Genomic DNA, 15907 nt, shown 5'->3' with positions numbered 1-15907 from the left:
GTTTTGTCTGTCGTCCAATGTCTCTCCGCAGCTGTTGTTCCTTTCTCATCAGCATTGAGAAAATTCAAGGTTAATAAAGCACTATGCAATCTATTTCTAGGAGTCATTGTTACCTGTTGCTGTTTATTTAGCATATCCTTTAAAGTTCGATTGGATCTTTCTATGACTGCTTGGCCTGTGGGATTGTGTGGTATACCTGTAACATGCTTTATATTGTAATAAGCAAAGAACTGTCTCATTTTATTGGAGACATATGCTGGGGCATTGTCTGTCTTAATTTGTACAGGGATTCCCATGATGGCCATAACTTCTAATAGGTGTGCAATCACAGAATCAGCCTTTTCAGAACTCATAGGAGTTGCCCACTGAAATCCTGAATAGGTGTCAATGGTATGGTGTACATACTTTAATCTTCCAAATTCTGCAAAATGAGACACATCCATCTGCCAAATTTCATTTCTTTGTATACCCTTTGGATTGCTTCCTGCAGGTAATGGAGTTTGGTTATAGAAGGAACAAGTAGGACATTTTTTTCACAATATCCTTAGCTTGTTGCCAAGTAATGGAGAAATCCTTCTTCAAACCTTTGCCATTTACATGGTGTTTCTTATGAAATTCTGAGGCTTCTAGCACATTACATATTAGTAACTGATCAATCTCATCATTACCTTGTGCTAGAGGTCCTGGCAGACCTGTATGGGATCTGATATGTGTTATATATATAGGATGTTCCCTTTTTCTGATGATTTCCTGCAATTGTATGAATAATGAAGTTAATTCTGTATTATCAGGAATAAATTCAGCAGTTTCAATGTGTAAAACAACCCTCTCTGTATATTGAGAGTCAGTGACTATATTGAGGGGTTCTGTGAAGTCCATCAGTACCATAAGAACGGCATACAGTTCTGCCTTTTGTACAGAGCTGTATGGACTTTGTACCACTTTACTTAAGTCTCCTGATTTGTATCCTGCTTTCCCTGATTTATTTGCATCTGTATAGAATGTGAGGACTCCAGAAATTGGCTTGTGTCGTACAATGTGAGGAAGGACCCATTCAGTCTTCTTTATGAATTCTATTCTCTTGCTTTTGGGATAATGGTTGTTAATCTCTCCCAAAAAGTTACTGCAGGCTCTCTGCCAGTATTCATTATCTTTCCATAGTGACGAAATTTCCTCATTAGTTAAAGGTACTACAATTTCTGCTGGGTCCATTCCTGTCAACTGACGAAGTCTTAATTTACCTTTTCGAATCAAATCAGAGATCTTTTCTATATAAGTCTTTAATTTCTTATTTGGTTTACGTGGTAGGAATATCCATTCCAATATAATATCGTCCCTCTGCATCAAAATACCTGTGGGGGAATGTCTGGAGGGGAATATGACAAGAATACATTTAAGTTCTGGATCCACACGATCCACATGTGCTTCTCGAATTGTCTTTTCTACTAGAGCCAATTCCTTCTCAGCTTCGGCTGATAATTCTCTTGGACTATTTAATTCTTTGTCCCCTTCTAGAGTATTAGCCAAATTTTGTAGTCCATCTTTGGGTATTCCCATGATACCCAATAAGTTGGAAATGCTTCCTAACAACTTTTGAAAATCATTAAGAGTCTTTAATCGATCTCTCCTCAGTTGTACATTTTGGGGTCTAATTTTTTGTAACTCTATCTTATATCCTAAGTAATTAATAGAATCTCCTCTTTGTATTTTTTCAGGAGCAATTTGCAGTCCCCAGCGAGGCAAAACTTTTTTTACTTCTTCAAACATGCTTTCTAATGTGTCTAACCTTTGATCAGCTAATAGGATATCATCCATATAGTGATAAATTATGGATTGTGGAAACTTTACACGAATTAACTCCAATGGTTTTTGCACAAAGTATTGGCATAAGGTAGGGCTGTTTAACATTCCCTGTGGGAGGACATTCCATTGATATCTCTTGACTGGCTGAGAATTGTTATAATTAGGAACTGTGAAGGCAAATTTTTCTCTATCATTTTCTTGTAAGGGTATGGTAAAGAAACAGTCTTTTAAGTCAATAACTATTATAGGCCATTCTTTGGGTAGCAGAGAGGGCAAGGGCATCCCAGTCTGTAGGAAACCCATTGGCTGAATTACTTTATTAATAGCTCTCAGATCTGTCAGCATTCTCCAATTACCAGACTTTTTTTTAATAACAAATACAGGAGAATTCCAAGGGCTGGTAGATTCTTCAATGTGTTGAGCATTTAACTGCTCTTGAACCAGCTGTTCTAAAGCTTTTAGCTTCTTTTTTGTCAAAGGCCACTGTCCAACCCAGACAGGTTTATTAGTTAGCCATTTTAAAGGTAAGGCAGTTGGTACTTCTGAGAGTTCAACAGCAGTTGTGCTCTGTTTGTGTACAGCCTGAATGGTTGGTGACTGTTTTTTATAGCATGTTATGATATTATTCCTAGAAACATGCATTGGCCTGTATTCCTTTTCTGAGAGTGTAGGAATTTTAATCTGGGTATTCCACTGTTGTAACAGATCTCGGCCCCATAGATTTACTGCTACATTTGCTACATATGGCTTCAGCCTTCCTCTCTGTCCTTCTGGCCCTATGCATTCAACCCATCTCGAACTCTGCTTTATCTGAGATAGGGTGCCAATTTCTAAAAGTTGGACATCTACCTCTTGAAGAGGCCAATTTGGATGCCATGATTTTGGTGTAATTACAGTCACATCCGCACCTGTGTCTACCAGGCCCTCCAGAACCAAGCCATTAATTCGAATTCTAAGCTTTGGCCTTTGTTCATTTATGGAAGTCTGCCAAAATATTTGTTTTATTGTGTTCTTTGTAAACTGTGATTCATCTATCAGAGCTGTTTTATCATCCATTGCAGTATCAGTTTTTACATTAGACATTGGTTTATTCAGTTGTCCTGGAGAGGAATGTCTTCCACAGTGGCTGGGAATGTTCTTACCACATTTGATTTGGGGGCCTGCAAGAGGCCCCCTGAGGCATTTCCTGCTAATAAAGGGTTGCCTCGTATATCTATTTTTGATCTGCACTCACTGGTCCAATGTCGGCCTTTGCCACATCTTCTACATAATCCAGGAGGTGGTTGGGGTCTTCTGTTTAGGCTATTCCTAGAAGGAGTATTACTTCTAGGATTACCCCATGTACAGTTTTTACTTATATGACCTGGTGTACCACATTTAAAACATTTGGTACCACGGGGCCTTCTTACACCTCTGGGATTTGTCTCTCCTATCCAAGCCTCATTACTGTAGTTAAGAGATTCAACACTATTAGTATACTGAATCCATTCTTCCAAAGGAGCTGATCTGATCTTTAATGGTGTAAGTATTCTTTTGCATTCTGCATTAGCATTGTCGAATGCCAAGGACTCAGTTAATACTTTTCTTAATTCTTTATCTGATACAGCTTTTGTTATAGCTGTGTTCAGCCTTTGTAAAAAATCAGTGAAGGGTTCATGTGGTCCCTGAAATATCTTTGTGTATACTTCAGTTGCTTTTCCAGGTTCTGGAATTTTTTCCCAAGCATTTAGAGCTGCTGTACGGCATAGGGATATTGTATGCTCATCATAAATGGCTTGTACATTCCTGTCAGCAAAACATCCCTCACCAAGTATTTGATCTTGGGAGATCTCAAAAACCTCTGAGTTTACCTTGTTGTTCTAAATTTCTTGCCTCTTCTCTCAACCAGCTTTTCCACTGTAACTGCTGGCTATATTCTAGAACAGCTGAAATTAACTGATGCCAGTCATCTGGAATGATTCTATGTGAGGTAGACCACGAATTTAACATCTGTTTTATGTATGTGGAGTGTATCCCATATGTAACTACTGCTTCCTTTATATTTTTAAAGTCCCTTGTTGAAATTGGTTGTAATGTATATGGCGTATATGGCTCAGGGTGTGTGTCATCTGCTGGCTTCTCATGGATGATAACAGGATAAGCCATTGTATGAGAGCCATTTGGAGATGTTACAACCTGTATGGTCTTGCCCTTCTGCTTATTAGGTCCCTTGTCATGTTTATTTAGAGTTTCCTCCAGGGCTTGTAAACGAGTACCTAGGGTCTGTTCCAGGGAGTAAACCTCCTCTCTTGTAAGGGATTCCAGATTTTTCATGGAATCATGGAAGTTTTTATGTTCTTCTGAAACACATGATTCCATGGACCTTATCTTATCAAGTAATGATAATTTTTCTTCCTTATATATTGTCTGAGTAGCTACAACTTCACTCTGGAGAGTTAGTGTTCTATCCATTAAATACTCATATTTATTATCAATAAAAGCAATTTTGGGTACAAGCTTGTTTTGTAAATTCTGGTTAGCAGATTCCAGAGAGAGAATCTTTTTATGTAAGTCCTGGCCAGCAGATTCCAGAGAAAGAATCTTTTTCTGTAAGCCTTCATTGCTAACTTTTAAAGCCTGTAAATCCTGGTTAGCAGATTCCAGAAAGAGAATCTTTTTCTGTAAGCCTTCATTGCTATCTTTTAAAACCTGTAATTCCTGGTTAGCAGATTCCAGAAAGAGAATCTTTTTATGTAAGTCCTGGTCAGCAGATTCCATAGACAGAATCTTTTTCTGTAAGCCTTCATTGCTATCTTTTAAAGCCTGTATCAGTCCCAATAATGACTCATCTTTGTTCTTATTATGAAACCAGTGTTTGAACACTGTGTGAATTATTATAATGAATGTCAAAATGGTACAGGCCAGATATGTCTTAGGGAGGTCGTATATTTTCAGGAAAATGTCATTCATCATACAGGCAAAAAGGTTATTAAATTCTTGTGAGGTAATGTTGTCAGCCATATTACAAGAATTACTCAAAATTTGTTAGTCAGTTTTAAGGTGTAAAATTATCAAGTACTTTTACTTGAAAGAAGCTTACCTTTCCGTGGTTTTCAGGGGTGCCGTAGCACTTTTCAGCCAGCAGGAGGCGTTGGTATAGCTCCAAAGCAGGGCCTGCTGGCGACCTTGGCTGGTGGCAGCTGAAGGCAGGAGCCAAGATGGCGGGGAAACGGCACTCAGAGGAGTGGGAAGATCTCACTCACAGCGGTTTTCGCTGGTCTGGGGGATAAGCTAGGGAACTGAGACTGGACTAGCTGCTCCCTTTTTCGGGAATGGAACCATGTAGGTGTCCCCTGGTTAAATGGAACTTTGCAGGTGGGTTTAGGTACCCGCCAGCCGGGGAGGAGGCTGAGGAAGGGAGCCGCCTAGGCTTTTGGAATTTGCCCCACGTGAGCGCCAGATATTGGTGAAATTATTAAGGCCACTCCACGTAGTTAAAAGGGAGGTTTATTTTCTGGAGTAACTTACTAATGAAGGGGTAGGTTACAGGGTCTGGCAAGGGTATAGCGCAGTTGGGCGGTGTTCTCTGGAGAACTCTGCTCGGTCTACCTCCAGCGTCCAGAGTCCAGGAACCAAGAGAGAGAGCTCTTCCCGATCCTTGGTCTTCCGCTTCCTCCTCCGCCCCACCTTGTGGGCATGACCATTACTGAAGCCTCAGTGGGGGTTGGAACTTCCAGGCCAATGCTGGGATGGCTATCCACTACACTTCACCATTGTGTATACTGTCTCTCATCTTTATGTTTCAGATTTTGGAAGACAAGACTATAAAGGGATGCATCAGTGTGGAACCTTACATACTGGGAGAATTTGTCAAGTTATCAAATAACACTAAAGTAGTCAAAACTGAGTACAAAGCAACAGAATATGGCTTGGCTTATGGCCACTTTTCTTATGAGTTTTCTAAGCACAGAGATGTTGTGGTTGATTTACAAGGTATGTAAAGAAGGTGTTTACTTTTTATTCTGAATATTGCAACTGATTTCCCTAATCATTAATCATATTTCATAGACCATTCTGTGTGCAGGGTACAATTTGGAATTAAGGTTAATTGATTTTACTGCATGTAGGAAATGATTCTTGAGTGACTTAAGCATCTCATTATCCATGCTGTGGTCTCTTGGGCTCAGTCACAGAGTGGTCCCTAGGAGCTTCTATTCACTTGAGTGGATGTGAATAAAATCAGCTTCTTATTACTGCCTTTCACTTTAGAATCCTCTCGACTCTTTTCAATGGACTGAGGATGGCTCAGTGGTTAAGAGCCCTTGCTGTTCTTATAGAGGGCCTGGGCTCAATCCAAGTACCCACAAGGCTAGCTGCTCACAACTGTCTGTGATTCTAGTTCCAGCTTATCTGACACTTCCTTCTGGCCTCCTGTCTTAGTTGGATTTTCTCTTACTGTGAATAGACACTATGACCATGGTAAATCTTATAAAAGAAAACATTTAATTGTGGTGGCTTACAGTTTCAGAGATTTAGTTCATTATCTTCATGGTGGTGTGCAGGCAGACATGGTGCTGGAGAGGTAGCTGAGAGTTCTATATCTTGATCTACAGGCAAGAGGAAATGAATTGTCACACTGGGCATGGCTTGAGCATATATGAGACCTCAAAGCCCACCCCCAAAGTGACACACTTCCTCCAATAAGGCCACACTACTCCAACAAGGCAACACTTCCTAATAGTGCCATTCCCTATGGGTGTATAGGGGACATTTTAATTCAAACCACCACACCTCCACAGGCAAATTAATAATAATCAATTAATTGAATTTAAAATCATCTCCACTTTTTCTTTTCTCTAGCCCTTTATCCATAGTGAAAGCTGATAATTGAATTTCATAATTGCAATCATTTTAAAACAGAAAGATGTGTGTACTTAAAACTGACTTTTCTTTAAATCCACATTAATATTGATATTTCAGTTTGTTGGTTACTGTGTTCACCATAATTCATGTCAGTGAATATTCTAACAAGAACTCTTTAATCCACTGTTCTTCCTTCATAACATTTATAGCTGTCACACTGAATGTTTTACATATTCATAGTTTACTGATCTGTCTGCCTTCATGAAAATGTTTGCTCAATTGGTACAAACATTTTTCCTTATCTTGTTCACTACTATGGACTTAGTGTCTAAAACTTTTCTGTACAGTGTCTGTGCTTGATAAACAAGTGTAGGGTAAGCAGTATTTACCTATAAGTGAATAAGGCATAAAGAAGCTTCTAAATCAAGAGAGAAATGCTCAACATTGAGATTTTAATAATTATTCTGAATGAACTTTATGCTCTACAATTCTGTGAATATTCATTATCTCAGTATGTCATACTTGACACATGTAACAATATAGTATTCAGTTCTCCTCCTTAAATTAATAATTGGGATATTCATCTCAAATTCCTTGGCAGAAACTTAATAAATATAAACCACAGGATGATCAAGTTTTAAATGTATCTCTTTAAGCATGCATGTGTGTGTGCACATGTGTGTAAACTTGCATGTGTGTACATTTCTAGGGTATGTGGTGCTCAGATGTATTCATTCTCTTTTAGGTTGGGTGACTGGCAATGGAAAAGGCCTCATCTATCTTACAGACCCTCAAATTCACTCAGTTGATCAGAAAGACGTCACTACAAATTTTGGGAAGCGGGGGATATTTTACTTCTTTAATAACCAGCATGCAAGCTGTAATGAAATATGCCGTCGTCTCTCTCTGACCAGACCTTCACTAGAGAAACCAAGCAATATGTAGGCTGTAGGTTGGCAGCTTGACAGGACTTCAGGAGCCCAGCATCAGATCTGCCTACTTCAGGACACACAGCATGGCATATATTGATCCTTTCAGCCACTGGATGATTCCAGCTGTTGACTTACCAGGGAAATTGAAAAGTGTCAATTCCAGGCCCACACTTGCTTTCCAGGACAAAATCCTACAGACCTGTTCCCTCTGACACAGGAACATGCCAGGGGGCTGTCTAGGTCTTACAGTTGTATGTGATATTGGAGGTCCTGAGTTGTATGGTGACGACAACATAAGGGATACAACGCTCAGCTGAAAACTTCTGTCATTTAAGCCATTGTGATTTGGGTTTTTTGTTTTGTTTTTGTTTTGGGTTTTTTTTTTGTGGGTTTAGTTGTTTGTTTGTTTGGAGGTTTTTGGTCATTGTCTATTATAACTGACAATATTGCTCTTTTCCTAACTTGAGAGTTCCTTGTATATTTAAAAAGCCCAGAGTCTTCTGATAAGATTCCAATTTCTATTTTTCTTTTAACATTTGACTGTTCATAAAACTGTTATCCATACATGTTGTAGAATATTATTTTAAAATGTGTTACTTTTGTTTGTGTTGCCTTTGTTTAACTCTGTGTTACTGTGCCTGTCTAAAGCATCTGATGGTCTAATAAAGAACTGAATGGCCTATAGTGATGCAGGAGAAAGGAACAGGAGGCGTTGGCAGGCAGGGAGGATATATAGAAGGAGAAATCTGTGAGGGAAGGAGGAAGAAGTAGCCAGAGAAGGAGAACACCAGGGGCCAGCTACACAGCTACATAGCCAGACACAGAGTAAGAAAGAAAAGGTATACAGAAATAGAGAAAGATAAAAGGCTCAGAGGCAAAAGACAAATGGGATAATTTAAGTTAAGGAAAGCTGGCTGGCAACAAGCGAAGCTAAGGCCAAGCATTTATAGTTAAGAATAAGCCTCCATGTGTGATTCATTTGGGAGCTGGGTGGCAAGCCCCCAAAAAGAGCAAAAACAAACAACAACACAAAGAGAATTGCTTCATTGAGATGAATTCACCAATCTTTATTATATGTTTGTGTGTGATACAAGATAACTCTGTGTTCTGGGTTTCTTTGCAGTTCTATCTATGAAAGATGTGATAGAGAAATGGAAACATACCACATGATCACCACAGCCCACTCTTTGCCCCATAGATCTTCTGCACACATGATTAGTAGTTTTATTTCCTGCTAAAAGATTTGTACAAAGGGAGGGCTGAAAATGCCTCAATGGCACCACCCACATTTAGGATGTCTTCCCACTTTGGTTAACATAATCTGGACCATCCCTTATGGACATGCTTAGAGGTTTATCTCCTAGATGATCCTAGATCTTGTCAAACTGGCCATCAATATCAACCATCACATACAGTGTTATATGGATGTCTGGGGTGAGGGGTCATCGAGGAGTACCATGGAATTTGTGTAGAGGGATGGACAAAGAATTGTACATCCTAGGAAGAAGACCAAACAGAGAAAGCAAAAGTGACAGACTGGAGGGATGTGACAGCCAAAAATGCTGAGGAAGTGAGAGTGACAGGCAGAGAAAGGGAAATGGACAGCCACTGAGAAAGAACAGATACTATTGATTGGATCCTCTGCCAAATCTCCAAGTGGTGAGAACATGGCTGGCTTCTTTCTGCTTTTCTGATCTTTCAGGTTTTAACCCCCAATATCTGGCTCTGGGTTTTTTTTTTATTAGTAAGACCATTTAACAATTCATCTATATAAGGCAAGGAAATCTACTTTGCCCCTACCTGTGAGACTGAGGCCTTGTTAAAAAGCTCCACTCCAACAGCTCCTTCTGGAATAAAATGTGCTAATTTCTGTAGGCATACTTTTCTTTCCCACTCATCAGTTCCCAAGTAACCAACACAGAGACTTAATATTAATTGCAAATGCTTGGCTGATAGCTCAGGCTTTTTACTAACTAGCTCTCACAACTTAATTAACTCATTTCTGTTAATGGATGTGTTACCCCAAGGCTTGTGGGATTTACCTCTCTGGCATGTCTTGCTTACTCTCTGGCTGGCTAGTGACCCTCTGTCTGACTCTGCCCTCCTTCTTCCCAGCCTCCTCTGTGTCTGGTTGTCCCATCTATATTTCCAGCCAGCTACTGGCCAGTCAGCTTTTTATTAAACCAATCCAAGTGACAAATCTTCACAGTGTACAAAAGGATTATTCCACAACAACTTTCTTCCCTGGTCTCCAAAGCCTCCAGGCCATCAGGGCCATCAGCTGCTGATGGGCTCCAGACATCCCTCAATCACCAATCCAGGGACTCATAGTAAGGAAGCAGGTGGAGTCTCTGCTCAGGGCACATAGCCAAGAGCCGTGCTGATCTGGACCAGTCCTATCCCCCAATCCACTGTGACTTTACTTCCCATTCCTCCCTTGTCTGGGCCCAGTGTGGATGTTTGTTGAGATCAAGCTATGTCCAATTCTGACTTATTCTGTATTTCAAATAGTGTTTTTTTGTTGTTGTTGTTGTTTTGCTTTTTGTTTTTTTGTTTTTTTTTTTCCAGACTTGCCCAGGGAGATTCTGTCTTATAAGCAACTTTTGATTCCAGGTCAGGGTAGAGGATAACCAGGTCCCTGAGTGGAGAAGTAAACACCACCTATCCAAACAACACAGACTAATAAGTGGCATTCCTTGATTAGATGGGGTGCCACCTATAAATTTACTGGGGTGAACTGAGAATGTATGGGCACACCGCTTTATTAAAACCATACCAGGAAAAACAAATGTTACTTTTTTGTTGCTGTTAAAACGCCGCAACTAAGGCAACTTATACAAGAGTTTATTTGTGCTCATGGTTGCAGAGGGGTAAGAGTCTATGACGGTGGAGCAGAGGCCTGACAGCAAGCAGCAAGCATGGTGGCAGGAACTGAAACTGAGCACTTGCTGTCACTAGATGGTGGTAGCACATGTCTTTATTCCTAGCATGCAAGAGGCAGAGACAGATCTCTGAGTTCAAGGCCAGCCTGCTTTACAGAGTGAGTTCCATGATGGCCAGAGCTATGCAGAGAAACCCTATCTTGAAAAACAAAACAAAACAAAAAACAAGGACAAGAAGAAGAGGAGAAGAAAAGAAAAGAAAAGAAAAGAAAAGAAAAGAAAAGAAAAGAAAAGAAAAGAAAAGAAAAGAGCCGGGTGGTGGTGGCGCACGCCTGTAATCCCAGCACTCGCCAGGCTGATCTCTGTGAGTTCAAGGCCAGCCTGAGCAATCAAGTGAGTTCCAGGAAAGGCGCAAAGCTACACAGGGAAACCCTGTCTCAGGAAAAAAAAAAAAAACAAAAAAAAAGAAAGAAAAGAAAAGAAAACTGAGCACTCACATTTAGAACCCCAGGGTTGAACCAAAGAAAGTGTAAGGTGCACTGGAAATGACATGAGGCTTTTAATCCCTAAACCAACCTCCAGTGATGGACTTCCTCCAATACAGTTGCACTACCTTCCTCTCCTCAAACAGCACCATCACCTGGGAACCACATCTTTAAATACCCAAGACTCTAGGGATATTCTTGTTTACACCACTACATTCTACCCACTGGCCTGTTAGGCTCCTGGTCATGTAATACAAATGCGTTTCATCAAGCTTCAAATTTTCCTCATGGTTTTGCACAGTCTCTGTACTGTTTCAAAGTGCAAAGTTGCTTCTAAGACTAAAGACTCTTCACTGTAACCCCCTGTGAAAATCAAAAAGCAGATCACATACTTCTAACCTAGAATGGCACAGGATATACATTACCACTCACAAAGTGGGGAATTGGGGCATAATATTGAAGAAGAAATACTGGACCAAAGCAAGATAGAAACCAATCAGGGAAAATACCAAATCCAATAGCTCCAGATCTTGAGTCTGGGGTTTTCATTTTATGAGGATTGGGTGGCTCTGCCCCTTCAGCTTTGCTGACTTCGTACATTTCTCTCTCTCTCTCTCTCTCTCTCTCTCTCTCTCTCTCTCTCTCTCTCTCTCTCTCTCGGGCTGATTCCACTTCCTGTTAGCTGCTCTCCTTGGCAGAGACCTCACAGCTTTGGCATCTCCAACATTTTGTGGTCCTTTAATAGTTTGGATGTGGAATGTCCCCCCATAGTCTTGAGTACTTGAGCACTCGGTCCCCTGTTGGTGGAACACTTTGGGGAGGGTTAGAAGGTGTGGCTTGGTTAGCAGAAGTATGTCATTGGAGGTGGGCATTTAAGGTTTTTTTTTTGTTTTTTTTTTCAGAGCTGAGGACCAAACCCTGGGCCTTGCACTTGCAAGGCAAGTGCTCTACCACTGAGCTAAATCCCCAACCCCTGCATTGAAGTTTTAAAGACTCATGCCATTTCCAGTTTACTCTCTTTGCTCTGCAAAGAGATCTCAGCTTCTTTTCCGGCCTCCATGCCTGCGGCCTGTTACCATGTCTTTCTGCCATGGTGGACTCGTCCCTCTGGAACCATAAGCCCCCCCCACCAAAAAAAAAAAAACACTCTCTTCTCTAAATAGTTTTATCACAACATCAGAAAAATAACGAATACAGATCTCAACTACAACCTAGGCTTCACTTTCACAGCTTCACACGTCAGCCTCTCAGGACCTTCATACAGTGATTTCCTTCATACACTGCCTCCACAGCTTTCTGAAACCACAGAGGAAGAATTCGCAATCCCTTCTCACCCTCATTCACCCGTCATGATCCTAAAGCCAGCACCACATGGACCACACTGCCAAGCTTGGCTGCCAGTTTGGAATGATCCCTGACCCCTCTGAATTCTGTTTGGAGTTGTGTTCTTGGAGCAGAACACACCGTAGTCTTTTCCTTTCACAAGTTGCAAGTTTAGCTGGGTGGGTCCTGCCCAAAGGCACCCTTCTCTTTATCCCATGCTGTGCAGGAGGCCTCTCCTTAATGGCACTAATGCCCTCATCTCTTACAGCACAAACCTTGCCCACAACATTAAGTTCAGTGGTGCTCTTTTTCTCTTCAAACTGTACATCTTGTATTTCTGCCTCACTTGTTCTTCTCCATTGTAGATCTGCAAACCATTCATTAGGAATAACTCTGTGGGACTGGAAAGATGCTCAGAAGTTAAAAACATTGGCCATATTTCCAGAGAACCCAGGTTGAATTCCCAGAACCTACACAACAGCTCACAACTACCTGTAACTCCAGTCTCAAGTGATCTAATTCCCTCTTCTGGCCTCTGAGAAGACCAAGTATGCACGTGGTACACAAACATGCATGGAGACAAAATACCTACACACATAAAATAAATTAACTAAATTAAAATAGTAATAACAATAACCACACCAAAGATTTAGTGTTATGCTGCCTAAATTGCCTCCACCAAAGAATTAGTCCATTAGTTTTTAATTTAGCCTCAAACAAGCTCTTAAGAGAGGGGGGGGAAAGCAGCCAGATTCTTTGACACCATATCACAGGAACAGTCTCCATACAAGCTGCTAATATTGTTTTATGCCGAAACTGCTTGAGCTGGACCTCTGCAGTCCACATAGCTCTCAGCACTGATGTCTTCCCAGCTCCTGCTAGAATGGCCTGTCCACTCCTGGAAAAGGACATAGAGCTAATGTTTCCTTTGTCCTTTTATCAGGGACTCTGAGAAAGTCTTGGGTCGGTCTAGCTCCCAATATCACCTGCTTCGATTTCTCAAGCGGCAGGATTGCAGGGCATATACCACGATGCCTAGCTTTGAGTTACTCAATATTACTTTGGGATAGGACACATACAAGCTTATTACAGAATATTTGGAAAATATGACTCTTAAAGTAGGAAATAAAATCTATTCCTCAAAATTCACTGGGAGAAAAATACTATCAGACTCCAATATACTATTTATTATTTTCTTTACTTAAAGGAATTTGAGAAGAAACTGGCAAGCTTAGAAATGGATTCTTCCCTGGTCATGCTGCAGATAGATGAGCATATAGCCTGGTCACTGTCTTGATGGTAGCCCTGTGAAACACTGAGCACAGGGCTACCCACTCTATGTCCAGTCTCCTGCCCTAAAAGAACCATGAGACAATCAACACAAGCTATTTTAAGCTGGTACAGTTGAGATATGAAATAATGGCTTGAAGGGGTTGGGAGCTAGGACTATGCAAGGCTTTCTCAGAAGCTCTGATGAAAGGACAGAGGGAATGTTGGTTCTGTGTTCTTGCCCAGGGGCAGACATGGCAAGATCCAGTCTTAGGGCTGGGACCAGAGCCCTAAAGGAGTCAAGGTTGTGGTTTTTAGGAGCCCAACTCTCCCCACTGAAGGCCTGTGGTCATCCGTCTTAAGGCAGTGGTAGCTGAGGCATCCTGTGTTCTTCTTTCCAACATTGCTTAGTTAGCTTTCTGCTGACTCTGTCCCATTGAGATACTGTACTTCTTAATAAACTTGCTTAGCTGGTTTCAGCTTGTCTGTTTTATTTTCTCATCCCTGGTCCTCCTCCTCAAACCCTTTATTCCTGTGAGTTCAGGTCACTCATTGGCCAGTGGATTTGGCCAAATTGTTAAAGCTCCAGGTTCAGCGTGACACCCTGTATCAAAAAATAAGATGGGGCAGGAGAGAGGAAGATGATTAGATCTCTGGCCTCCACATAAGCACAAACATGATCAAAGACACATACATAAGCAAGAAATCCACAGGAGTCTACTTAAGGAGTATTATGGAATTTATTAGGATATAAATTGAGGAAATACATTCATGAATACAGAACCAAGTAAACAGCTAAAGTCATCCACCTGGCAGTCCGCTCACACCAGGAAGCAGGAACCAGGGAGAAGGGGCCTCGTGACCCTTCCCTTTCCTTTTAAGAGGTCACATACAGTATGTACAATGGCAAGAAGCACCACCTCCTTCTGGCCATATTGCCCAAGGTCATGGGCAGAGCAAATATTACACACACACACACACACACACACACACACACACACACACACACACACCAGGGCAGAAGATCCTAACCCAGACGCCCATGGTAAGTAAAGAAAATGTGTTATCCATACAAAATGGACTATTATCCAACCATAACAATGAAAGTATACCATTGCAGGAAAATGTTAAGCAAAATAAGCTGAACTCAGACAAATCTTCATGTTATCTCCACGTAAAGAGCTCAGAAAGTAAACAAATTTAAGGTGTTTGGAAGCTTTAAAACTTAAAAGCTCACAAGGCCCTTCCCAGGGTTACATAAGCAGTTAACATTGCTGGGAAGGATAGTCTCTGACCAGACCAGAGTAGCTTTCAGGGAGCTAGCTCTAAGGACACCGCTTTCATGAATCATCACGCATGCTGGGGTAGGCTTTTTGGTGACAGTAGCTGGCTTTGAGTCACCCATGCTCCTGTAAGTAACCCAAAAACTTCACTGATTCACTAAGCTAGACTGAATGGGATAATTGCTTTGGTTTGCTGTTGGTGCTGTCTGGGGTAAACAGACATCTGCTCACATCTCCCCAGGAAAGTCACAGTGAAGTGACTACCATCTTTTTCCTGACTCCATACCTGCTTAGACAATTCTCTGCCCTCTACCCACCAACAGTTACAGCTGCCTTGGTAACACATTTGAGATTCCCATGACCTTGACGGTGGTCCCAGTGTATTAACCTAAATAATTAATGTAAATTAAAATAACTAAAGAAAGTATAAGTAGAAAATAATTGTCACGGGGGCTGGAGAGATGGCTCAGAGGTTAAGAGCACTGGCTGCTCTTCCAGAGGTCCTGAGTTCAATTCCCAGCAACCACATGGTGGCTCACAACCATCTGTAATGAGATCTGGCACACAGGCAGAACACTGTATACATAATACACATAAATAAATCTTAAAAAAAAATAATTGTCATGGTATGTCTGAAATAATTACTGCACCCTGCCAGAAACCAAGGCTATTTTGGCGCCCATCTAACGTTGACGTGAATTATGCTCTTTGTGAGTTTTACCTTTAAAAACACTGTATCCCTGAGCTTCAACACCAAGATACTTTTATTCATGAGCCCATTCTTGGTTGCCAGTTAGTAAAGGACTCATATACTTTAGCTGACTTAGTCAGCATGGCTGCCTGCATCTTTCTGGTGTGGATTCCTACAGCACCAGAGTAATGGAGAGGAAAGGACGGATACTGTACATTTGGTCATATTACAATCTAGATTGAAACACGTATGTGTGACATGAAAGCTGAAGAGGCAATACTTGGGGGGAGAAGTGAAGGGAAACAACAGTGAGGGGAAATATGAGTATACGGAGATGTGATAATGGGGCCCTCAAGGTGGCTCAGTGGATAAAAGCACTTGCTGTACAAGTCTGTGG

The 15907-nt window shown here is 41.2% G+C and overlaps 1 protein-coding gene across 1 annotated transcript in view; it reads left to right on the top strand.

Annotated features, from left to right (window-relative positions):
- Alpk1 (alpha kinase 1) overlaps positions 1-7959 on the top strand; it is a 123240-nt gene extending 115281 nt beyond the window's left edge. The window contains exons 13-14 of the mRNA XM_036189410.1: positions 5589-5775; positions 7391-7959. Coding sequence (XP_036045303.1) covers positions 5589-5775; positions 7391-7590 — 387 coding nt within the window. The 3' untranslated portion in view covers positions 7591-7959. The remainder of the gene's footprint in view (positions 1-5588; positions 5776-7390) is intronic.
- The last annotated feature ends 7948 nt before the right edge of the window (positions 7960-15907 follow it).

The sequence above is a fragment of the Onychomys torridus genome, chromosome 6 (genome assembly GCF_903995425.1).
Source record: "Onychomys torridus chromosome 6, mOncTor1.1, whole genome shotgun sequence".
Lineage (NCBI taxonomy): Eukaryota > Metazoa > Chordata > Mammalia > Rodentia > Cricetidae > Onychomys > Onychomys torridus.
Note: the sequence above shows the minus strand (reverse complement) of the source record. Positions and strands in the feature narration are given on the sequence as shown.